Source organism: Hippocampus guttulatus, chromosome 3, assembly GCF_054856545.1.
Source record: "Hippocampus guttulatus isolate MCC_2025c chromosome 3, RoL_Hgut_1.0, whole genome shotgun sequence".
In the NCBI taxonomy this organism is placed as follows: Eukaryota; Metazoa; Chordata; class Actinopteri; order Syngnathiformes; family Syngnathidae; genus Hippocampus; species Hippocampus guttulatus.
Window position 1 is genome coordinate 3,322,962 of NC_141263.1, and position 25,274 is coordinate 3,348,235.

Consider the following 25,274-nt stretch of genomic DNA (forward strand, 5'->3'; position numbering starts at 1 on the left):
ATTTACAGTCTGTTTAATCCCATTGACATTATTTTAATTAAAATGACATGACATGATGATGTTCTGCTGTGTCATTATTGGATGCATTGGATGTATACATATCATGTTACAGGCAGCAATATGGAGTAAAAGGGAGTTAAGAGTGAGATAGCCAAATGTACTATGGAAAGCGATTGCCCTCAACTTTTGACTGTAAATGAGTCAGCGGAGCATTCAACGTGCATAATAGGCTCAGCCTGGTGTTGTCTCCGAAGATTCCAATTTTAGAAGCATCCTTGCGCAACATAATGAACCTGCAAGTTACTCCTCATATTGGGGTTGTAAGCGAAAGAGCTACTTACTTTACTTGGGTGGTACTATAGGCCATTAGCATTGTGTGAATGGCTAAATGAGGTAGCATTATAAAAGCACCATGAGTACCTTGAAGGTACAAAGGCGTTATACAAATGCAGCCATTACCATTCACTTAGCAGCCTCTCTCCAAAGATGTGGATCAAAGTATGCTTCGGGAATGAAGTGGGTTTCCTCCACTGATAGCCATTTCCTGTAAACACTCAAGAGTGTATCAGTTTTACCGTCCTCTACCTCCTAACTGGTATACTAAAGGTGCCATTGGTCTCGTGGTGCATTGTTGTTGATTGTGCAACAGCAGTGGATATCTATCTTATTATTCTGCTTTTGCTGACTATACTTGTTAAACCAAAAGTAAAAACAGAAAACAAGTACAATGAATTGCAAATCATGTTCAACCTGTATTTAATTGAATACACTACAAAGACAAGATATTTAACTCATTCAGTACCAGCCAATTCTGGACCAAGTCTGAAAAGACGTATAAAAACGTCTTTGGGAGTGAATGAGTTAATGTTCAAACTGATCAACGTTATTGTTTTTAGCAAATAATCATTAACTTTGAATCTCATGGCTTCAAAAGGTTCCAAAAAAGCTGGGACAGGGTCATGTTTAGCACTGTCTTACATCACCTTTTCTGGCCTGGGAACGCTTTGAGATCCCTCCACAAGAATTGGAAGAAATGGATGGGGAGAGGGATGTCTTTGTATTTACAGCACAGTTAAGTACTGTACTTGGTAAAGTGCACAGTAAAGTACTTGTTTGGTCCAGAACCATACTGCAGTGATCATCGATACCAGATAGTCGGCCAGATGACCACTCACAAAAATGAGTTGCCAAAACCCCCACACTGTGTGACAGTTCTCTCAGATGTGTCACAGGCTAATTCGTAAAATAGAAAGTGGTGCAAGAGTGAAGATACAAACAATGTACAATGTACATGACAAAAAAAAAACATGTTGGCCCACCTTAAAGGGGACGTGAAAGCAACAACGCCTGAAGATTATGAATGTGGATGACTATTGACATAAATTTACAAATGATATACAAATATACAGTATAAACAACTGAGTTCAGTTTATTGAGAACTTTATTCAAGTATTTAACAATGTACTCACGTTTTTTTTGTTTTTGTTTTTTATCAATCCTCATCCACAAATCCATCAAAGTCCTCATCTTCTGTTTCTGAAATGAACAGCTGGGCAGGTTCTCCATCAAACACGCCAGGTTCCCTCGCGTCATTCTCAGAGTCAGCCTCGTTGCCGTGCAGCTCCTCAGAAATGATGTTGGCTTTTGCGAAAGCTCGAACAATCTATTCACAAACTGACGAAACTCGCCTGATGCTGCCTTCATGTCTTCGTAAAGTTGTGTTCACCATTCCTCCCACGCCGCTCGCAACCTCGTTTTGACTCCAGCTGGAAACCTTTCTTTCGGCTTAAAAATGACTGTAGGTGGCCATTCCAACATTTGTGACCATGTGATTGATGCAAGCATCAGTCCTTCATCGAAGCTATTCAACAACAACAAAACCAACCAAAACCAACAGTAAAGGCCGACTTCTCGCACCCCGTTGGGCGTACAGCTATCGTGCTGGTCCCCTTCTTCTCGACAGTGTGGCTCACCGGGATGTCGAAAGCGAGTGGCACCTCATCCATGTTGGTGATATAGTTGGGCTGTCTTGTGGTTTGTCAGCAATCTTATTGTTGTAGTATTTGAAAATGCAAAATTTGCTTATCCCTCATCACTTACCGTAGCACGAGCTGTAGATTGAAAGTGCTCTATAAATACATTTGAGTTGAGAATGTGGAGATTGGTTGAGAGATCAGTCGGTAATGGAAGCCAAGTGGGGACGGCAGAGCGGCAGAAAAAAGTATTAATAATAAGATATCCTTTATTTGTCCCACACTGGGGAAATTTACAGCCTCCAGCAGCAAGAATGTGGGTAGAAAGAAGAAAGAAGAAAAAACAAACAAACACCGTTTCAATTAATTAATTAATTACTCAATTAATTAATTAATTGATTAATTACAATCTCCAAGAAAGCGTCTTTATTTTATGTAACGCAGAACATGACACTTTTTACTGCAGTCGGAGCGGAAGATGGACAGCTTTTCCTTGGACTGATGTTGCTGCACCATGGTCGTCTTTGCAATGATGCATAGATGGCGTCGTTTCATAAAACAAAAGCACCAAGCAGCATGGATTAAATGATCTTGAATTCTCTCGATTGCTGCTGCTCGATTCCCATAGTTTGCCGTGTAATTGATAGATTACAGATTACTGTGCTTCGCAAGCGCGTCTCAAGATGTTGTTTTGCTCAAGGCACGTACCGGCAATATTTACACCTGCTTCGGGATGTGCCTTTAGCGTCCTCTTTCACTCCCACCCTTCCCACTTTAACGCCCGCATGCTGTCCTCAGTTATGGCCACCTTTCCTCGATGTAAGCTGCGTGTTGGTAAAACATCAGTCGGTCAAGCAGACCCCACATCGAAGTCACACAACAGCATTCACAGATTTTGGAATTCGGTGCATATACAAGGCATTATTAGGCACCACATCCATTTTGGAGAAAATTTAATACATTTATGGTTGTGAAATTACGGTACTTTTGCATTGACCATAATGAAGTCAAGATGGCGCCCGAGTAGGCAGCCGTCAGCAAGTGCTCTCATGAGCCTTGCTTTTTTTTGTTGTTTTTGTGTTTGATTTGTCACTTTGTGTTTGTTGTTATGTCGTGTGGACCTGATGTGGACTTTTTTCAGCATTTTTTGGCCACGACATTCATCAAGGAGGAGACTCTGTGATCGGTGGTTGCGCCTTCTCGGCAGCATGGGCATACCAGCACTGTTTTTGCCTGGGAGGAATGTCGGCGCCATTTGACTGTCGTTGCTGGACTGTCCCTGGGCGCTTGTGTCTTGCGCCTGTAATGGGCAGCATTTTTCACAGCCCCGCTTTGTTCAGCGGAGAGATCGGTGCTGTTGAACGGTCTGCGGCTGGATGGATGTAAGGCTTGAGGAGCCGACGATGAGAAGAAAGGAGCGTTAGTGCGGAGCGCCGATGCGGATTTGGAACTTGGAGTCGCGGCTTGGAGTTTGAAGCAGATTACGTGGGACAGAAGTGAACTGATCTCTTTTCGTCAATGGACACTACAGCTTCGTGTTTGCTTTCAAAACTTAGCTTGTAGCAGACGTGTGCACATTTTCAGCATGACGTCTCTGATCCACTGGTGAAAGGACACTTTGATCCTCTCCTCTTTCATCTAGAACTGCTTCAGACAACAAAGTGTATGCAGAAAAGTGGTGAAGATTGCACGACTGTCTGTGTCCTATGTGTTGTGTTGTGTTATTTTTGTTATTTTGACTTCAAAATGGCGCCGCGAGAGTGGCTGCCTTTCCAGCAGCTCCTATATTTTGTTGTTCTACTTCTTCCTTTCATAACTTTGCTGCTGTGAATTGGGAATTTCTCCATTGCGAGACTAATAAAGGTTTTCTTTTTCTTTTCTTATTGATAGATTTGACCATGTAGAGGGCGGTCCGTGCAGGTTCTCAAGTTCAGTTACTTATGAAGGGAAAACATCCTACTGGTGCATGCACTTAGCACACATTGATAGGTCGGATGTTTTTTTTTTTTGCTTTTTGTTTTTTTTAAGCGGTTCTTGAATTTTGTGCATATTTATGAGGATCAATCAATAAATAAGGTGAATTTTTCGGTATAAGGACCTCTTATTCATACATGAGGTCACTTTTTTAAAAAAATGTTCAACATAGTCTTCCAGCACTATCACACACTTTTCCCATCTGTGCACAGGCTTCCATATTCCCTCAGCGTAAAAACCTTTGGACTGATGTCTCAGCCAGTCGCCCACAACACTTTCGACTTCATCATCACTTTTAAACTTAAAAAATGGCATGTTGCCATCAGGATGTGTGCGCACTGTTGGTGCAGAAAATTACTTTACAAAACTAACATTGAAAGATGGAAAGCAACTTTTCGATCCTAATGGGATTACAGAGTCGGAGGAAGATGTTATAAAATGACCTGAAATTGATCTTTATTTAGGAGAGAAACCTAGTGTTTAAACGACAGAAAACTGCAGCCCTGCTTGGGCCACTGTCAACTCATAGGAGAGAACTACAAACCCATAGCTAACTCTATTTGCATGGCAAGATGAGTGTAATAGCCAGCTGGTAATTTGTATTGTTGCTTATTATATTACATAAAAAGGTACTGAGGATTTAATGGACGGCAATCTAGGTGGGACTGCACCGTCGGGCAACTTTTAAGTTGCTGAGTTGTTGTTGGATGGCCTTGGAAAAACGGCAAAAGTAAACATCACTAACCATAATGCGAAGGAATTAATAGCTTAAGTTACATGGAGCTAGCGAACACCGACGCTCACCGTAGCCATCAGTTAGTTTCTAGTTATCGCTATGAGCAAACACCTAATGATTATTCCAGAATTCCTGACCACTTTAGGCCTCTTGATGCTTCCGCGTATGTGCAGACGCCCTTGTACGCATTGTGCTGCACAGAACGTCTGCAACACATGCCACGCACACGTCAGAATTTGAAGCTGAATGCCTTTGTTCGAGTTGGGTTCATTGTTCGTCAAAGTAAAAACGGCGACAAGAATTGCCCAGAAAATGCAGAGGAAATTAGCAACATCCTGAAATTTGGAATGAAAGTGCAGCACATTTTCAAAACATCGCATGTAGGTTTTGCGCAAGTAAAGGACGCAAACACTGTTATCAGTGGGTTGTTTTTTTTAACATTAGGATCCTACACTAGATGGAGTAATGAGAGCCTCTCAAAGAGCTACCGGTAATTTCTCTGTTTGCATCAACCATAATGCGCACCTAAAAGCATTCAATTTTCTCAAAAGCCAACAGTGCGCCCTATAATCCGATGCGCTTTATATATGGTGTTACAGTCTCTTCATTATATGTCCCATTGAATTGTTTCCCTGTTAGTGTTCCGATGCCATCTAGTGGTAATTATTAGCAGGAACCAATTGTAACGTGAAAGGGTTCTGCCCGACATACACTCAGAAAACTACTTTCTGATCTCTGCACAGCCATTTTGAAACAAAGGCCAAAAGCAAAGTTACCTACTAACTAAACGAAGTAAGGAGACAAGCAAGACTTTTAAGGATATTCAGCTCCTTGTGGATGTGAGCCCCCAAGATTTGTGTGCCTTTTTGTTGAATCAATTGTCTTCAAAACTTTTGTCTTTCATTTTTTTTGTTTTGCAATGCCATTTGTATTTATATGTTTCATGTCCGTGAAACAGACACACACACAATTTATATGTGAGTAAGTGAGAATTGTGCACCTGTCAATAAAACAGACAGGACAATAACATCCCCAGAGCAAATACGATCGAATACCCTGTGTGTTATCGCCAATGACTTAGATACCAGCTGAGAGAGTAGCTTATCCTCCCCTTTGGTGACTTCCTTGAGAAGAGAAGAACGAGAAGAGAATGGTTATTGCCATTGATTGCAAGTGGAAGAGACCTGTGGGTGTGGGTGGGAGCTGTTTTCTGTTGCGACCGCATTGTTCCTCCCTGTGTTCTGACACAAATAGGGAAGCCGTGACTCCCACTGTTCTACTGATAACAAAATCATCTCCTCCTTCTTTCCGAGCGACAACAAAAAAAAGCCATTGATGAGATTATGAAACCATGAAAAGCTTGATTTCAAGTCATTATGAAAGAAAAAAATGGAGATGATTTATGCCGGTTTCAGCTTGGTTGACATGTTGGCGGAACAATGACAAAACATTCAATGTTGTGACTTGGTGGTCCCAATGTGGGCACCTTCACTAATCATATCCAAACAGTTTGCTTGATTAGTCTTTTCTGAAGATCTTCCAACATTTGTGACCATGTGATTGATGCAAGCATCAGTCCTTCATCGAAGCTATTCAACAACAACAAAACATTACCCATTTCCATTTCCTCCCACAGTCCGAAACAGATCTCCCTCTGGAATGACAACCAACGCCCGAGTGGGACTCATTTGCAGGCCTGGGCTTTCATTGCTCAGGCCGCCCCACTGTAGTTCATGTTTTTATGAAGATTTTCAATTTTACATTTATTCGTGTATCACTATAAAATTACCATTCCCTCAAATTCAAATTGCATTTTTGCATTAATCAAAAATCTAATTTACAATTGAATGTGCTAACAAGTTCACAATCAGTGTTGATTTGAACAAGTCTGGACAAAAAGGGACCCAATAGGCAAGTATACAAAACATGGGATATGACATTTTATACTTAACAAGGCTTCAAAATAGTGTGCAACAAGCATTTCCGAATATGAGCAGGGGAAAATACAGAGGTGACGTGGGCGTACAATTTGGACATTTTTGTCACATTGAGCAGCGCACACGGAAGGCGGATACAATTGCTGACCGCGATTGGACAGTAGGGTCTGAATCCCTATCTTTGGGCAAATTCATACCTTATAATAAATATACATGTCTCGAAAGTGCACCACAAGTGTGTTTTACTTCTTTTTTTTTCTCAAGTAAGTGAAGACATGAAAATCATTTTTTTCCCCTCAGCTTCCCCACATCGGTCAAGCCACGCCCCCTTAGCCCGAGAGAAAAATCCTTGCGTGGCGCCTGAATGACATCAATGTGTGTTGTTGCCATTGAATATTACGTCCATCCAGGAGCTTATCGTCACGAGGGTTGCTGGCAATTTGGAGTGTTCCATTAATCTGCCATGCATGTTTTTGGAATGTGGGAGGAAACCAGAGTACCTGGAGAAAACCCACGCAGGCCCGGGGAGAACATGCAAACTCCACACAGGAAGGCCGGAGCTGGAATGAACCTGGTACCTCTGCACTGTGAGGTGAATGTGCTAACGAGTCGACCACCGTGCCGCCGAGATAAAAACAAAGCTTCAAAATATAGAAGTTGACCTCAAATATTGAATTCTCAATTTCGATTATCGACCTAACTGTTACGAGTTGACTGACATTGTCACTGCCAGCCCCTATTTCTAACATGTTCGTCCGAGTAACACAGAGAGTAATCAGTCCTCTTAAGTCATCTCTCCCACTTCACTTTCCTTTTTTTAGCGCTGACTCTCATCTCTCCCTGTCTTCTCTGTGATGCACTCTCTTCTATATCTCCTCTGCGGATACATTCGGTTCCACATTGTTAACGCTGCCCGTGTCGCAGCCCCTCCAGCCGCACCATCAAGGACAGTCAAACAGCGTCGACATTTGGGGCCAAAAATGCTGCCTGTTAAGCCGCCAAACAACAAGTTTCCAACAATTGGACCACCACAGCATAAATCCGGTGCTGTTGCAAGAATACTGCCATGAAGGTATCGCCGGTTTGTGCCGATATTCTCCACCAACAAATACCATCAGCCAAAAATCCAGAAAAAAAGTCCACAACAAGTTCAAACGACATAGGCGCTGTCCCAATACCCAATACCCACACTATACCTTATGGTCCTCAAAATTGCAGACTTAGGACAGTCCGTGTCGTTACGCCACTGTGTTGGATCTCTGTCATTAAAAACAATCGGTTGGTTGTAGTTTTGGAATTCTGCTGTTTAAAATGATTTTAAAACTGCAACCAACAACAATTTTGTGGAGGAAAACAAAGTGCAGGAATCGAAGGAGGCGAAAAAGTCAGACCCTCACTGCAGCACCAGAGTTCATATTCACTTGGTAAATTTAATGTAATGAGCTACTGCCTGCAGGGATGCCAAGCATCAACCTTTCGCTGGGTAGTTTATGAGCCAGAATATTTTTAAAACATACAAATATCCATCCATCCATCCATTTTCCGATCTGCTTACCCTCACAAGGGTCGCAGGGGTGCTGGAGCCTATCCCAACCATCTTTGGGCAGTAGGTGGGGGACACCCTGAACTGGTTGCCAGCCAATCATAGGGCACACTGAGACGAACAACCATCAACGCTCACAATCACATCTTGGGACAATTTTGAGTGTTCAATCAGCCTGCCATGCATGTTTTTGGAATGTGGGAGGAAACCGGAGTACCTGGAGAAAACCTACGCAAACTATGAAATAATATAATACAAATAATAACAACTAATGTAAATATAATAATATTAACAATACCAAAAAGGCCAATCTAACATAATGATAATACTTATAAAATATATAATAATTCCATATTTATACTTGAAAATAATTATTTTGGCACAAGCACAGGAATTTCATCGAGCGTCGCCATTTTCCAGCAATTTTGGTCAAATCTGCAATGATTTGTGGGGAATATGTTTTGGCTGAGGGTGCATGGATGTGGGTCGAGCCAAAGTGTGGAGCAAGGTTGTAAAGGGGGCGGGGCAAAAGAACACTGGAGAATTGGGACACCCCACATTGGCACCCATTATCAGGAACGCGCAAATGAGGGGGACAAGGGCGGGGACAGGGCCATACCAAAAAAATTCAATGAAATTGATAGAATAAATGTACATAAAGTTATCCCACATGTACTCTCATCTTAGGACAAAGCATTTATTCAGCAGAATGGCCTTGCAAGGTTTCACTGAGAGAGGAACAGTGAAGAACAATGTTAAAGGGAGCCAGCCGGTTCCCAAGCTTGGACGCGATAAGTCATCAAGGAGTGGAGCTTCTTAGGCTGCATCGCTGTGTAAAAGAACTTTCGACCTTCCAAGTACACAAAAGTGCATCTAAATGATATTCTTTGAATTGGAGACTTCGCCAACACTCTCAGACTGAAATCAGATAACCTCTGAGGAATGGAAATGGCTACCGTGGGACGGCATGCTCACGACGACCTTGCGCAAATGAGCTCATGAACTCCTCTAAGCACAGGAGTGCATTGTTTCTGACCAGACATCATCTTTCTGTGGACTTTATCGATGGTTCTGACATGTGTGTGTGTGCTTTCACCTCCCTTCCCTTTCGAAGCTCGTGTATTAAGGAGCTCTTTTTTTTCAATAAATTAAGGACTCGGCAGGTTGTATCTCAGAGCGGGTCGGAGATCGTAACCGGCCGGGTACAACCTGTCTGTTCTCTTGTCTTCCTTCCGTGTTTGTTGTTTATTAAATGCTGTAGGTTGCAATAATAACAACTAAAAAGAAATGTAAAAATAAGGTCGGAAAACTACATATAAGAGAAAACCTAGCGAAGCTTGTGTAATAGGCTGTGACTCAAAGGCGCCAAATTCAATTTCTTGACCTTCCATTGAACATCTCAATTGCAATCAATGCAGCTGATCTAAAGTTATTGTTATTCTTGATGCATTTTAAACAGCGTTTTTGTCATCGCGGTTCTTAAGCAAATAAGAAGCCAACAAGACTGATCTCGTGTTACTCTGTGGTGTGTACAGAATAAACAGAGCTAAACGATTAGAAAAGGGCAAATTTATTTCAAGCACTTACATAGAAAAATAAGATCCAATAATAATAAATAGAGTGCCCGAAGACAGGCCTTTTTGTGACAATCAAAATCAAGTTCCACAATACAGCAAAGGCACTACAGTATAGCATTTACCACAATTAGCAACAACTCAATGGACGGGGCATTGATGGCAGGAGTGCGGGGGCAGGATTCATGTTCATGCATAATGCTGTTGACTCACGGTTAAGGCCTCGCTGCATCTGCTTTGCTCAAAACCTGGACTGTTTCTCTATTCACCTTGTGTATTCAATTAATGCGGGGAGGAGGTTGATAGAGATGCACATAAAACACATTTTTTTAAATCCCGTATTGCAATTCCAGAACCATGCAATGCTATAGTCATGAAATGTTGTATCCACTACTGGTCCACTACTTTTTCTCTCTCATGTCCAGAGGTCTCATTTATAAAATATACAGTGTAATATACAGTGGCATGCCTACCATTACTCATAACCTGTGATGATAATTAATTAGTTACAGCTGACAAAATACAAAACAAAACAAAACTACCCAAGTCTACACACTCTGTCATGATCCTGTCCTGTTTGCTTTGTTTCCTCCAGCTGGAGAGTGGGCGTTTCCTCACGAGCCGCACCTGACAGGAATTTGGATTTACATTCCGCCTTTAAAAAGCCACGCCATGCCAACTACTGCTGTCAGAAAATTCGTCTCGCTCAGAACTCTGTATCCAAGTGCCCGAATACTCTAGCTCAGTGGTTCTTAACCTTGCGAGAGGTATTGAACCCAACCGCCTTGTAGTTTATCGCCACATGTTTTCTTTGTTCTATGTAAATAGTATTTTGGTTGATAATTCTAGTCACGTTTTATTAAGGTAAGGCGCTTTGTGTTTTCTTGTTTTTTGTCCTTGCCTTTGCAAGCGTTTATTTTGTGATTTCCTGGTTTATTGTAACCAGCGGCCTTTGCTGTACTTGCACGTTTTTGTATGAATAAAACCTTTTTGTCAATCCTTCTCTGAGTCTACGTTTGAAGAATCCAATTCTGTCCGGAGAACTCCGGACTACCTTGACACACTCCTCTTCAAATACCAAGATTTTATGATATCAAAACCAGAGACCAATAAAAATCCTTTCTAAACACTGGCCCAAAGTGTTCTTTGGGACAGTCCGTGGGTGTGGAGCGAAAATGTGATTTATCTAGGCAATTTTGATTTGGTACCATCTTTAATTTTTCATTGAAAGGTGCCAATGGAATATGTTTGGTTCTCAAAAGTTTAGTCGGCATAACACACACACACACACACACACACACACACACACACACACACACACACACACACACACACACACACACACATATTTTGTTTGACCGTGAATACACCATTGAGGAGCAAATCTACCAATCTCCTGCTCAAAGTCAGATTTGACCATCTTGCCTTTTGTGGCATTATGTGGTGAAGGTAGCACAACTTCAATTCACACAAGGAACAAGAGCTCATGAATTAATTTACTTTGGTACTATAATACGCCAGCAGGCTATGTACACTGAAAAATAAAGTTTCGACCCAAATGCTGTTCTTTGGCTTGACTATGTAGCGTAGTTGCTTCCGAGTCGTATTTCGCACCCATTCTCATTGTTTCTAGAAACAGCCAACTATTATCCAGTGGTCTCAATAGCACCCACTCATGATAATATAATTCTTGGCTCTTCAGATTCTCTGTGCTGCTAAAACAGAGGTTCCAAAAACACTGGGCCACACAGAGAGAACAAGACAACAGAAACAACTTTTGTCTTTTTTTTTCCCTTTGGGTATACTGGTAGTTTCGTGTGAAGGAAGAATGGAGTGGGAGATCTCATCTCACTTTTGTCGCGGGCCATATTTTTTACCGTTTCACTTGGAGGGCTGTTATGACTGAAACCATAGAAAGAAGTCAAGTAACTGCCACCAAAATGAATTCATGAACAAATAATTTTCAAAAAATAGATATTTGTATAAAAATAAATTTTGGTCATTGTCTAGTCCACACAGGAATCTGCTGTGAAAAAGTGTTGCTTCTGTGGAGAACAATTTTGATTGTGCGGAGAGCAAATCTTGCTTCCTCGGCTTAAATGTTGATTTTCCATGTTCAGTTAAAAAAAAAAAAGATCTAAAATGACAAGCTAAAAAGCTAATAAATTGAGGCAGAACAAGTGATATTAAAGCAAAGACTTAAATTGTAAACTCGCCACTTGACCTGGATATTGTTAACAGACTGCATACAGTATGACAGTAAATGTCATTCAACCACACAGACAGTTCATTTTTTTATACACGGCAATAATGTGACGTCATCAATTGAGGCAACTCTTTTGTCTCCATCAAATGGAGACAAAAGCGTTGCCTCAATTCGCCCAAATAATTCCCAACACCTCCTATATTGATCTTCAGCTGGTGATTAAAAAAAAAAAGATTCGATTTATTCCTGTATTCATTACTGCGTATCATCATCTTTTGCGTGTGTCACTCGATGTCGTGCTTTATGCACACGTGTGTCACATCATGGAAGCGTCCAGTTAACATTGCAGGACACATTTGTTTTTGTCACATGAACGAGAACATGGAAAAAAAATAGAATTGGGCATCACGCTCTGCAGTGTATCCTGTCTGACCACGACGTCTAGACACCAGGATCAAATACTACATGTAAAAGTAATATTGGGCACCCGGACTGCTTTCAATTCCAGGCAGGGCTTTGAAATCCGCGGCAAATTTTGCCAGTGTTGCGTCGCGAATTCCTGCAGGGACAAATTGTAGATGATAAAAAGTAGTTGAAGGATGATGCAAAAACCCCCAAAACAAAACAAAACAGAAAGAAACTTCCTTTGGTGTGGCCATTTATATTTAGGAAACCCAACTAAGGCTGTGTTCACATTGCATCTCACTTTTTGCCCATATGTGACACGTATCTCTTTTTTTTCATGCAGTGCAAACAGTATAGTTCCGATTTTTTTTTTTTCAAATACAACCTGGGCCTCTTTTGGATGTGGATGTAAATCGGATAGGTATGCGATGTGTCTTCTGTATGAGATCTCATCCGTGCACATCTTTTGAGTAATAGTTGTTGTCGTTGTCGTTACATTAGAATTTAAATTCATCCCACTTGAAACATGAAGCATAAGGTGGACATTTGTGGCGATAATAGTAATTCAGCCATGGAGGCGTTTCACTTATTATGCACGGCAATGTCATGAGGTCATCTTTAGTGGACATCTCCATGAAACGAGGAGATTGAGAAGCGTTACCTCATATCCCCAAAATGTTTCTACCTCCTCCTGCCTCGCTACTCTGGTGACATGAGATGATAAAATGAGTCGCTGTATATGCAGGGCCACTTGAGTAAACACTGCGCCACATGAAGTCGTTTTTTTGTTGCACGCGAATCAGCATCTGCGCATGCGTACCACATCACGAACGCATTGTTAACATCAGAAGCCGCATTTGTTTTTGTAATGTGAACAAATTGGGCATCACACCTTGCAGTATGAACGTAGAGAAATGGTGTTTTTTGAACAAAAGTCGCAGGTGAAAAACAAGGTCAACTATTATCAATTTGGATACAAAATGTTCTGTGAATTAGGCTCCAATTTTGTGCTGTTTTGATGAATTTGCTTTTTAATTTAATTTGCACTCTAAAACTGTTGTTGGAACGGTTCAGCAGATCACACAATATCCAGTGAATAAGACAACAATGCCAAATATACAGAAAACTAAGCATCTGCAATTCAGTCATACATATAACAGCTTCTCGATAATACAAATTTTAGTTTTGAGTTGTTTTCTATCACTGCATTGCTTATTAACGTCGCCTGGAAGGAAAAATAATGAGATACCTGATCTTACTATTCTTCATTTGTGAATAGACCACATGAACATGTGGTGCTTAAGCACATTTGCAGAATGATTCGTACCCAACCGGAATAAACCAGATGCAGAGTGCTGACAGTGTGTGGCACCGATACAGTACAAAATCTCCACACGTCGACGCACACAGACACTCCCCTGAAGCTACTTAATTATTGAAACTGGCCTCTGATGGATAATATTTTAAAGGTCTCAACAAGAATGACAAATTAACCGGCTCACTTCTTTAAGTTAATCGGTTTATATTTACAAGTGTAGATATGAAAATATTAAATATCTTAGTAAATACTGTACAAAGTCATAAGGCGTAAACATTTCCTCACGGTCAGCTGACCGTCACAACCGCTAACTTTGTGATGTAAATGCCAACTGTACTGCTTGTTTTGTGTTCTTGAACTTGGTTTCCAGAGATCCATGTCTGCCTGAAATATCCCTGATTGACGAAACAACTTGTAACATTGTTTTCAATCACACGCTTTAAAGCGAGATCTTTCAGTCTCACACCTGCATCGGCCTCGTGAATCCATATAAATGAGGATATTTGCCATCATGTTAAACTTTCTTCTTGTCCTGTAGGGGCTGTAAAGCTTTACCGTCGGATTGCAACTTGGTGCTGGCCATCGCTGAGCACCAATCAATCAACGGTATGTATGAGCTCTTTATCTTGTGAAAAAGTGCGTCTGACAGCATTGCTCAGATGTTCCTCTGGGCAGTGAGGTACTTGAGAGCAGCTGAGCCATATTTCCTGGATAAATCCTGGTGGAATTCCTCTTTTATAGTCTTCAGGCAGTTGCGGTAGCTCGAGCTGGAGCGAAACTTGGAGATGTCAAAGCTGGGTGCATGGGGCATGTGGATCATGAAAGCATTCGGGAGAACCACAAGGTCATACTCCTGAAAGGGAAAAAACCGAAATCAATATTATGAATTAATCTGGCATTTCCTGATTTCCTGCATTAATATTGTACGTAAAACTAATTGTAGACGTGTTTCTTTCATTTGGTAAATTCATTCCATAAAGCAGAAGTAAACCAGGAGCTTGCATTGCGAACATCACATGACCAAATCCAGAAAAGAGACCGTGACGTTCCCAATTTAAGGCTAGTGGCACTTTGACGTCCATTCCCGTCGACAGCAGAGGGCGATGCTGCATGAACATGTCAGCCACCTAAATATGGTTGAAAATGGGTGGCTTGACTAATCACCTTTATTCTTATGCCACAAATGTAATTTTTTACTGTGTTTAGACCGGTGTCTGCAGAGAAAGCATATTTTTGCCAGGAAAATTTTGACCTTGACTTCCCCTTTACCAACCCACCAAATTCAAACACCAGACTGAAATGCGCTTTATGCAGCGACAAAGTACAGTGCATGTTATAGATCTGATAATTTGTGTTGCACAGTACCTGTGCGTCAAGCTCGATGATATGGGAAACCTTGTTCCAGCCGAAGCCCACAAAGCGCTGATCATATTCTGGGCAATGTCGTTTCACGACAACATAAGGTTCAAAATCTGCCTCCCAGTCAACCTTATAAGGTGTGGTGGCTGTCCTCCATTTAGCATAGTTGGTGGAGGCATGGCCTTTCGGCCACACGTGATACCTGCAGATAAAATAAGTCATGGTGAAAATGTTTTTCACTGATCAGGTTCCGATTCAAAAGGGTTTTCTATAGAGTTCATTGCATGTTACTTTGACATGCTAGTCACAGAGTTCATGGTGGTTCCAAGAATCACAGGAAGTGCACCCAAGAGACAGATTTCCCTCATCATGCTCCACTCCCATGGAATCCACCTTAATTTTCAGAGATAAACACTCGTCTTTACATTAGTAGTTTTAATTTTCGTGCTCTCGAGCCAAAGACAATCCCAATATTTTCTCACTCAAATCCCCTGAACTCTGGAATTCCACAGTCTGTGTCACTTAGGATCCCCACAGGAATTCCCAAGTTTGTGAGCAAATTTGAGCTGATTATAGTTTCTCCCCGGACAATACACACGTTTTCAGTTTGGCACATGGAATAAAACAAGTCATAAATTTACATTTTCTTTTTGCTTCATACAGTGTTATGTTCTTGGTTTCTTCGTTTTCTGTCTTTCCTTTGCAACTGCTGGCGAGTGGAGTCGGCCGAGGCACACCTGCTAAGAACACACTCGATGTATTTACTTGTGCCTTGATCTCAAATAGTTGATCCCCTCTGGATCTATGACGGAATATACCGGTACCCTCCGTCTTTATAGACAAGAGCACGTTTCAACACAGCCTATAAATACATTTCCTTTATCGCATTCCTATGAAGTCCATACATCCACTTATCTACTAGGTCACTTGAGACTGTACAAGTAAATCTGAGTCCGCCAGAGTGCCTCGTTATTTATGCAGAACCCATCAACATTACCATTCAGTTTCATCAGCATCAATATACAGTAATCACAAGGTATAATAGCCGTGTTAAGGGGCTTTGGAAAGCTCTCCTTTCATTCCTTTCCAGAAGCTGAAACCATCTTTCACAGTTTACTCGGTGTGGCTTTGTCTCAGATGACTCCAATGACTACCCAGCTGTCATTGTGCCACACTCGCAACACTGACTAGCCAAGTCATCATGGAAATGAAAATAAAAATCATTGATGATTTTCGTCATAATTTGTACCGTCCATATACTGTCACCCAGAATGTAAAAAAAACATTGGCTGAGAGGGCACTGTCATGTTGGTTTTAATTCAGTAAACCCTCTATGCTACATTCTCAATCTGGCGCTTTCTGGCATTTTCTTGATCACTCCAAAACAGTAAGCAGGTGAAAGAACCTCTAAATGTTACATTTGATTTATAATTGAAGACCTGGTACAGCCTCTGATGGTATATGCTGCCCTTACTGTTCTCTCAACACATTTCCCATTCAAAACGAACGAAAATCCGAACAGAATCACGGGTGCACCGATGACCCTTTCGGGCCGATCACCGATCTTTAAAATGTCTGACTTGTCAATCCTGATCTTTTCTTTTTTTTTTTTTTCCAGAACCAACAGCATATGCCTTTGATGCTCCAATCTTGTCTTATTGTGAAACATTGAACACTTCCTGTGAAACAATACAAGCGGGTTGTTTTAATTGCATATTAAGTAGTTCTCTGAAATAAAAACCAATACCTTATCGGTAATCTCACAGCAGAAGTGAACAGTGGCTGACTTTTCCATACCTCTGCGGAGGGAGATGAGATCGGTGGAGAAGACTGGTTTTATTTTAAGGGATCAGTCGATTACCGATCCCCCAAATTAAAAGAAATTGGTGCTGATATCGATTCCGGCCGATTAATCGGTGCACCCCTAATGGAATAGTTAACAGCAACCGGGTAAATGGTTATCAGGATTACGGCATTAAAACTATCTCAAGTAGAGCATCAGAACTGATGTAGAACAATTCTGATTAGGGGTTGAAATGAATTGTAGAGAACATTTGATCATAGAATACTGACAACATCCTGCATTCACATTCTTGTACTGTACCTGAAGGTATAGAGTGTCCCCATGTCCAGCATGGAGAGGAGCTCTGCTTTGGATTTGGGGAAGGACAAGCGATAACGCAGTGTCTCGAAAGCTGGAACCACCAGAGCCTTCTTATTATTTGCCATGTCCAATTGTGTGACCGTTTTTCTGCACAGACGAAAGAAATCAATCGATCAACGATTACAAATCCAACCCCATATTTTGGACATTGCTTTAATCCAGCTTGTCTGTCTGATGTTTTATTTTGAAATGGATTCATTTACCAAGAAATTTACGATGCCTTTTTTTTTTTTTTTAAACGTCAACTTTTACATGAATTTTTATGGTAAAATACATAAACACCGGGGATTTTATTTAACACAACAACTACAATGACATTGTCATTACACGAAATCCAGTGTTTCAAATTGTGCACATCCACTCAAGTCTGTCTTTACATTGACATCATTCTTCAAATATACTAATATTATTTCCGCTTGAATCCACTGAAACTGACGACTCATTTTAAGCTTGGTCCACAAGCTTTTAATAGAATTGAGGTCATGGAGGATGGTGGCCACACACAGTGTTTCCCCCTTTTCACTCGGAGTTTCAATTGTATATTTTCTCCAGGTGCATATCCCCTCTCGCTCCCTCAGATCCTCGTCCTCCCTCCGCCTGTCAGTGCCCCCTGCCCGACTGAGCACCATGGGAGCCAGAGCCTTCAGTCACGCTGCTCCAAAGCTCTGGAACAACCTACCTCCGGACCTCCAAAACTGCACACCTCTTTCCACTTTCAAGTCCCGTCTAAAAACACACCTGTTCAGGATTGCCTACAACACATAGCTCTTCCATTTCCTATGTTTTTATGATTTTATGTCCTGTTTTTATATAATATCTCGTTTACTAATTTTTACATTGTATTTTCTTATTGTCTGTACAGTGTCCTTGGGTGGCATGAAAGGCGCTTTTAAATAAAATGCATTATTATTATTATTATTATTATTTGCAGTGTGGCATAATTTATCGTTTTATGCAATTTTTTTCTGCATTATGTGTAATTCTTTGGAAAACATGACAGGAATTGGTCAGTTGCAAACTCCTCATATTCTGTGGTCATTCTGTCATTTTGAGACCTCCATGAACCCGACAGGGGCTGACCATCTCAGCCCCATTATTCCAGCACAAAACATCAATTTAACGCCTCTTCGCTGGCACCACAGCCTTTGTGGACATGCTGTCCATTCAGCAACCGTCCAGAACCTCGTCCATCTGTGTCATCCAAATTAGCATGGTATTCATTGGTGACTTAAACTGTTTGGAAATCAGTCTTCCTGTATTTCTGAGGCCCCCGCAAAAATGGGTATGTGTAGCGGAAATACAGTTAATACAAGAGTTTGAGCCTTTGAAAGGATCCTGCATCAAGAGTTTCTTGGGACGTCAAAGACGGTAGCTTTAAATACTGTAGCTGCTTGCTGTTCATCATTGACTTTTGAACACTTGCTCTGGGCGTAGCATGCATTTGCCTGTGTTGTAATGTAACAGTGTACAAATACTTTGTTTCTATACCCAAATATATTTTTTATATATCTGGACTTTTTTTTCTCCTCTACATTTCCTCAATAAAATAGATACTTGTTGGCCTACTTAGAAACCATCTTTGATAGTTGAAAAAAAAATTGCTTGTTGACATAATGCCTGAACCATAATCAAAGTCCTGCCTGTCCAAGGAGAGAGACGCAACACAAATTACCGGAATTTAATGACTCAGCTGCTCACACATGTTCTGCACCAGAAGATGATAACCAAAATGATTACAATGGTGACAACCAGGATAACGTTACATAGTTGTGGGTGTATTTACAGAAAAGCTTTTCATACATTGGGTGAAGAGCCTCTTGAGCTCAACTGAACTGAGATTTATTTATAGAGCATTTAACCGCATCTGAAAGAGAGTACTGTACAAAAGTACTAATTGAACACGAGTGAAAATAAAACCATTTAGAACCCCCCCCCCCCCCCCCCCAAAAAAAAACAAAAACAAAAACAAAGCTAAAACTACGAAACAAAAAACTGTAAAACAAGAGCAACCTCTCAAGCTGCATTTGAAAGCTATGGAATAAATGTGTGTTTAAGGCTGATTGTAAAATGGATAGTGATGGTGCTTGTCTATTTTGGGCCCAGCAATAGAAATCATTCTACTCTCTCTAACCTTCTGCTTAAACTTTGGTAGCTCCAGGTGCAGTCATTGTAGTGGAGCTATACTTCCTTCATACCATGAGAAAGTATTGTTTAAGACTTGAAGAGTGTTAAGACAGCAGACAGACTAGTGGGAGCAACAATCAAAGCAGCTGAAGCGATAACCTTCAAAGTCTTGTTGCATTACACGACGAGGACTCAAAAACAGGAAATTAACTCAAATGAACACTGCACAAACCAGCGAGACTGAGATCACCAAGCATTCACTGTTCCATTGTGAACAGGCGGCTGAAATACAGTAGACTGAAGGGCAGCAGCCGGTCTTACCTGAGATAATCATAGAGACCATACATTGGTAAGAAGTCCACATCCGTCAGGAAAACATAGGGAGTGTTTGCATTCTTCAGGGCAACATTCCTCACCAGGTTGACGGGGTAGAACTGGCCCTCCTTATAAACAATGTGATAACCGACATTCTTGCGTTTTTTCAGCACTTCGGAGGCTTGAGCGTAGCGTAGGAATTGCTGAGCTTCTGCATCAGACACGTACAGGGCCAGGCTGATGGGCCCTTCCCAGTGCTTGCAAATGGCCTCCAGCATCTGTAGCCTTCCGGTGACATGCAGAAAAATCACATTTTATTCAGACATACAATGCTGTGATAGGTTAGCTATTTTAGTTAGCACGTACATGTATCTGTGGAGTAGCAGTAACAAGCACAGGAGTGCTACAACTAAGGTTACCTCATAATTCACTGCACATGCATTGATAGTTTACTAAATACATTTATAAGATGAAGGACAACGCAATAACGTCCTGCCAGTACAGTGCTGAATGACAGATGTACAAATTGCTACAAAGTTTATTTGGACTTAGAACAATAGATGTTATGTAGGCATTTTTCAGGCAGGCAAACATTTTATCCAGATTTTCCTGATATGCTACTTCTAAATTTAGTGAAATGCCTTAATAGCAGGTACCTATCCATGGATAGTTGAGCTACGAGAGTGACATCATTCTCATCCTCTGTGGGGGTATATTCATACTGCAGGAAGTAAAGATGGACTCTGTGGACGGTGAGTCGCTCACGGCGGAAGTCATAACACTGATCATCCTCAACCAGCTCCTCAAGAGCAGTCTGCAACTAAAGAAAAAGAACCTTTGGTTGAAACATTTTCAGGGTTTGTGGTCTTTGATTCAACAATGGTGAAATTTTAACTTGCCATGAATGATTTCGGGATGTTGGAGGAAACCAGAATACCCAGAAAAAAACCCATGGAGGCACGGGGAGAACATGCAAACTTCACACAAGAAGGCCGGAGCCAGAATCGAACCATGCACCTCTGCACTGTGAGGCCAACGCCCTAACCAGCCGCCTTGCAACAGTCACACAATATCATTTACATTGTTTTTTTTCTTTCTTATTGTTTAGCAAATCCCCATTAGCACAAAATCCTCATTAGCTTTTGCAGCATGCACACATGCATACAAACACAAATACAGCAGTATACTGTAATATCAAAATGAACTAAATTCAGAGAGACAGAGAGAGAAAAAAATGGAATATCCTGTGTATATATTCACAATCACCAAACATGCTGGACATGAGTTGGGGCGAGCAAAACTAAGGAAATTAATCAAAAATGTCCCAAGCACGGTTGGAGCCAAAGATGAATTGGGGCCACATTTGAATGAAAGCACCATCACACAACATTGCATCTACGTAAACAGGAAATAATTTCAGACAAGCAATGCCCAAATAATCTGCGATCCACATGATAATGCACGACTGATTCATTTGAACGCAAGGGGGTCGCCAGGTCGTCCCCAAGAAATTTATGCATGCGGTCCTGTTCTAAAAATTATGACTTGTACACCGGTACACGTCATCCCTCAGTTATGGTGAAATAATTGTGAAAATAACTTGCAATATAACTGGATATGTTTTCCAAAACAATATTCCATCTGTTTCTAGAAAGGCATGCATTTTTGAATTCCATCTCATGACTTATGTCGTGTTTCCCGCAGCTTCTTTCCATCATATGTGAAGTCAAGAATTTTGGATTTCTAATATTGCTCTAGATATTTTGATTCAATATTGTCACAGTATTTCTTAATATACCGGAAATGCACGATCAGTTCATTTTCCTTTTGGTTTGAACATAACATGCGGATACCACTCTCCTCTCATGGTGTATAATTTATATGTAGGAATCATTGATGGTTTTTGATGAACTGTGAATCTCTCTCTCTCTCTCTCCCCCTCTCTCTCTCTCTCTCTCTCTCTCTCTCTCTCTCTCTCTCTCTCTCTCTCGCTCTGTGTGTGTGTGTGTGTGTGTGTGTGTGTGTGTCCAAAACATTCAGGACTTTTATCGGACATGGTGCTACCACGGTGTGTGTACTGTACTTGCGTGTGTTTATCTAACCTGGATGCTCTCTGGACTGGCCTGACTTGGGCACCCAAATAGCTCCCGCCGCAGCAGGTTCCCATCATACTCCAGGAAAGTCAGGTAAAGGTTCCTGAAAAACTCCACGTGCTTATTCTTCACACGAAGCTTCTTTGGAGAGTTCCAGTGGATTACCTAGAAGCACAGATTGAGACCAGGTGTCATTGGGTTCTAAATAGGTCAAAATGATATATATAGAGAGAAAATAGTGTTGCAAGAAAACTATATACAATGACCCAAAACACCGAAGCTAGTCCACAACATGATGGCTTCAGAAAAACAACAATCTGCCTTTTGGAATGACCCAATCAGAGCCCAGACTTCAAATCAACAAAAAAACGATGTAAAGGGGCGAACACACATGAGATTATGATCGAGCTCAAACAGTTCTGCCAGGAAGAGTCGGCTAAACGTCCTCCTCAACGATGTGCAGGTCTGATCCACAGCAACAGGAAGTGCCCGGTTGAGATTATTGATTTGATTTTAATTCTCAGGATTATGAATTGCAAGGGTTCATTTATGTCCATGCTTTTTCCACTGCCATTGTAAATGTTAATGAGCGTACTGAGTTGCAACAGTTTATCGACACCGAATCGATTGTCAAATGTTTCCAATTTTTTTTTTTAATTTGATTTTCACAGAGTCGTTTTCTGAGTTTGGTTATGTGCTGTTCGCAAGATAAGCCATGACTAGTCTTTACTTGAGCAAGTTTACAGCAAATAGCAAAATAGCTGCCCCTTAAAATGGATAAAAATGGGTGGAGTTTTCCATTTGGTTCCTGTTCAATAAATGCAATATTAATCATAGTACCATGTTTAGATTAGTTGGGTTGCATAGAACATATTATTGGAGAGAACATTTTTGACTTGACTTCCCCTTAAAAAAACAAACAAAAAAATCAATCTTGAAGATCAAACCCGAAATGAATAGATGAATTAAAAAAAAAACATTTGGGCGTTTTTTGCTCAATTGAAATAATGTCCTGTTTTTGAATAAAGGAGTGGATATTACAGTTTTTTTCAGCCATTCATCGACAAAAATCCACAGATGAATTAATTATTAAAATAATAATCAGCTGGACCCTTAAATTAGAGTGTAAAAAACATGAAAGGTGACCATTTTTTTCTGCTGAGACAGCAGATCTGTGGTGGGGCGCAAACGCTCGTGGATCTTGATTTTCATGCAAGCACAAGACTCACTGCACTTGCTTGCCCATTTGACAGACCCCTCTGCGCAGAGGGAGTGAGCCGAGTGACAATTATGTGGCGGAAAATCGATTTAAACGTATGCCTGCTCAGACCACGTCGAGCCACTGGTGCAGAGGTGACCGTTGGCCACATCGAGGCACAGGCAGAAAGATACTGAACTTTGCGGACATATTTAAGCCGCCAGCAGCTATCACGGTTCACATTGTCTCGAGCATGGCTGGAGCAGTGGCAATGCTTGACTTCACTCACGCAGAGATTGCTGCAATTATGCATCGTCCTCCTCCGCAAAAAGATGTTTCCATCGAGACTGTTTGCTGTGCCACATGTGACTCCCGCTGCGCGGGATTTATGAAAAGGGGGCCCATTTTAGTTTTCAGTGCCTTTGACTTATATGAGGACTACATAACACGATGACAAAGTTCTCCAGAAAACAATTACAAATGGTTTGCATGTTTTTCTTGCCACTGTATTTCTCATCTTTAACTAGAGATACACTTTTTAGTGGTACGCACCACCTATGTGCACGACTGGTTCAACACGAATGGCTGATCTTGTTGAAAGCATGTCACAGATATGTTCTTAAGAGATCTCGTGGGGTTTGAAAATGTGCACAATTTATTACCCTTTAAGAGTCACCGGCCCCTCACCCAATTTTGTGTGAGTATACCTTGAGGTCAGAAACCTCAGTGTAGCACAGCTCAGAACGAGTGTGATCAGACAGCTGAACGTTCCAGAAGCAGGGCAACTGGTGGACCAAAATCGGGTTCTGCTTTATGAATGCATTGAAGATGTCCTGAAAGCACAAGTCGTTATTACATGTGATTACCTTCAAATATTGAACTAAATTCAAGAACACATTTTTTCCCCCCAATGAACAACAGAGGTTTTCCTCACCTGATCAGCCAGAGATGTACTGAGCATGCTCATTAACTCTCTCTCTGCTGTCAGGCGCCACATCTGCTCCCATCCAATTTGTCGGAGTCGCTCCAGGTAGAGGAGAATTACACCTAGTTTTGCATATGAAGCAAGAGAAAATATGATCATTTTAGGACTCACTGGACAACAGGTTGTTGAAGGTCATCTGTGAGTGGGCAACACTGTAGCGCAGGAGTCTCAATTTTGTAGACCGGGGGCCATTTGTGGCCCGCAGGATGAGATTTTATGGCACCCACCATTTTGCCGGGTCGTTGCACTGGGCATTTTGTGTGTTTGTGCGCATGCGTGTTTATTTATTTATTTGTTGAATCACTCATGGGCTACCATAGCTCAGGCTCATGACATCTTTTGGGGAAAGGCAATTCTCAAGTGACAGCAAGTAGAGTCCCAGTCATGTTGTTTTTCAAAACTCGCCATGAAAAGAAAAGGTTGGCGACGAGAACAACCAGTTTCAAGACAAAGAGGGGATGGAAAGTGGCGAACTGACATGTGACTGCGCAGAGAAATTTGCGGTGCTCAAAAAATTCAGCCATTGCTCAGCCACACACACACACAGAGGAGGATGGAAAATACCAGGGAGATGAGAGAGACAAACCGAGTCAGCAATCTTGTTCATGACCTGAAGAGCCATAAATATTCTGAACAGTTGTTAATAAAAATTGCGAAGATTGGATTAGTTGTACTTTTTTTGAATAAATGAACCAATTTTTTGCATAATGCATAATACAGCCCAGACTCTCTCTCCAGCGGCCCCCCCACACAAATTGAGTTAGCGACCCCTACTGTAGATTCTAGGTGCAACAGGTGCAGTAGCAAACTGTTACCTTATGTCAGAATCCTACCTGTATTGAAGCCCCGGCCAAGTGCAGGCCACGGTTTGTGATTTTTCCACAGGTTTCCAAGGTACCAATCACTCTGGTTCTCCACAAGACCAATGACCTGTTTATCTGCGAACACATAAACCAGGCCAAAATGAGTTTTGGTTGCATGGGATTAGAGGCAAAGCCTCTGTTACCCATCTGGAGATTTAGTTTGTGTTCATTCATAAAACTCCAAAGCAGACAGTGAGATTAAGTGTGACAGCATCTTTGTTTGCTCATGGTTTCTTATTGAACGTATAACCTTAATAAATACACTGGTGTAAACGTAAACCTGATGATTATTTTATGAACTTGTCTGCTTAGGCAGAACTTAATACAAGACGCTGCCGTAGAAATGTGAATAAAACGATGACTGAGGGGGCCTAAATGCCATCATCACTTTCTATAAACTCTTTCCCTTTGAGGATCTTTCAGTTCTTAACAGTACATGGTGATCAGACACATTCAATTCCTCATGAATTGGGTGTAATTGGCATGACGTTCCATGACACCTCTGTG

At 41.3% G+C, this 25,274-nt stretch overlaps 1 protein-coding gene across 2 annotated transcripts in view; it reads right to left on the bottom strand.

Moving 5' to 3' along the window:
* Window positions 1-10,979: 10,979 nt before the first annotated feature.
* Window positions 10,980-25,274, bottom strand: part of large2 (LARGE xylosyl- and glucuronyltransferase 2) — a 102,682-nt gene continuing 88,387 nt past the window's right edge. For both annotated transcript variants that reach the window (XM_086106805.1, XM_086106804.1), the window contains 9 exons: window positions 24,738-24,842; window positions 23,854-23,966; window positions 23,627-23,752; window positions 21,731-21,886; window positions 20,285-20,448; window positions 19,635-19,913; window positions 17,130-17,276; window positions 15,032-15,227; window positions 10,980-14,519 (listed from right to left, as the gene is read on the bottom strand). In XM_086106805.1, coding sequence (XP_085962931.1) covers window positions 14,322-14,519; window positions 15,032-15,227; window positions 17,130-17,276; window positions 19,635-19,913; window positions 20,285-20,448; window positions 21,731-21,886; window positions 23,627-23,752; window positions 23,854-23,966; window positions 24,738-24,842 — 1,484 coding nt within the window. In that variant the 3' untranslated portion in view covers window positions 10,980-14,321. The remainder of the gene's footprint in view (window positions 14,520-15,031; window positions 15,228-17,129; window positions 17,277-19,634; window positions 19,914-20,284; window positions 20,449-21,730; window positions 21,887-23,626; window positions 23,753-23,853; window positions 23,967-24,737; window positions 24,843-25,274) is intronic.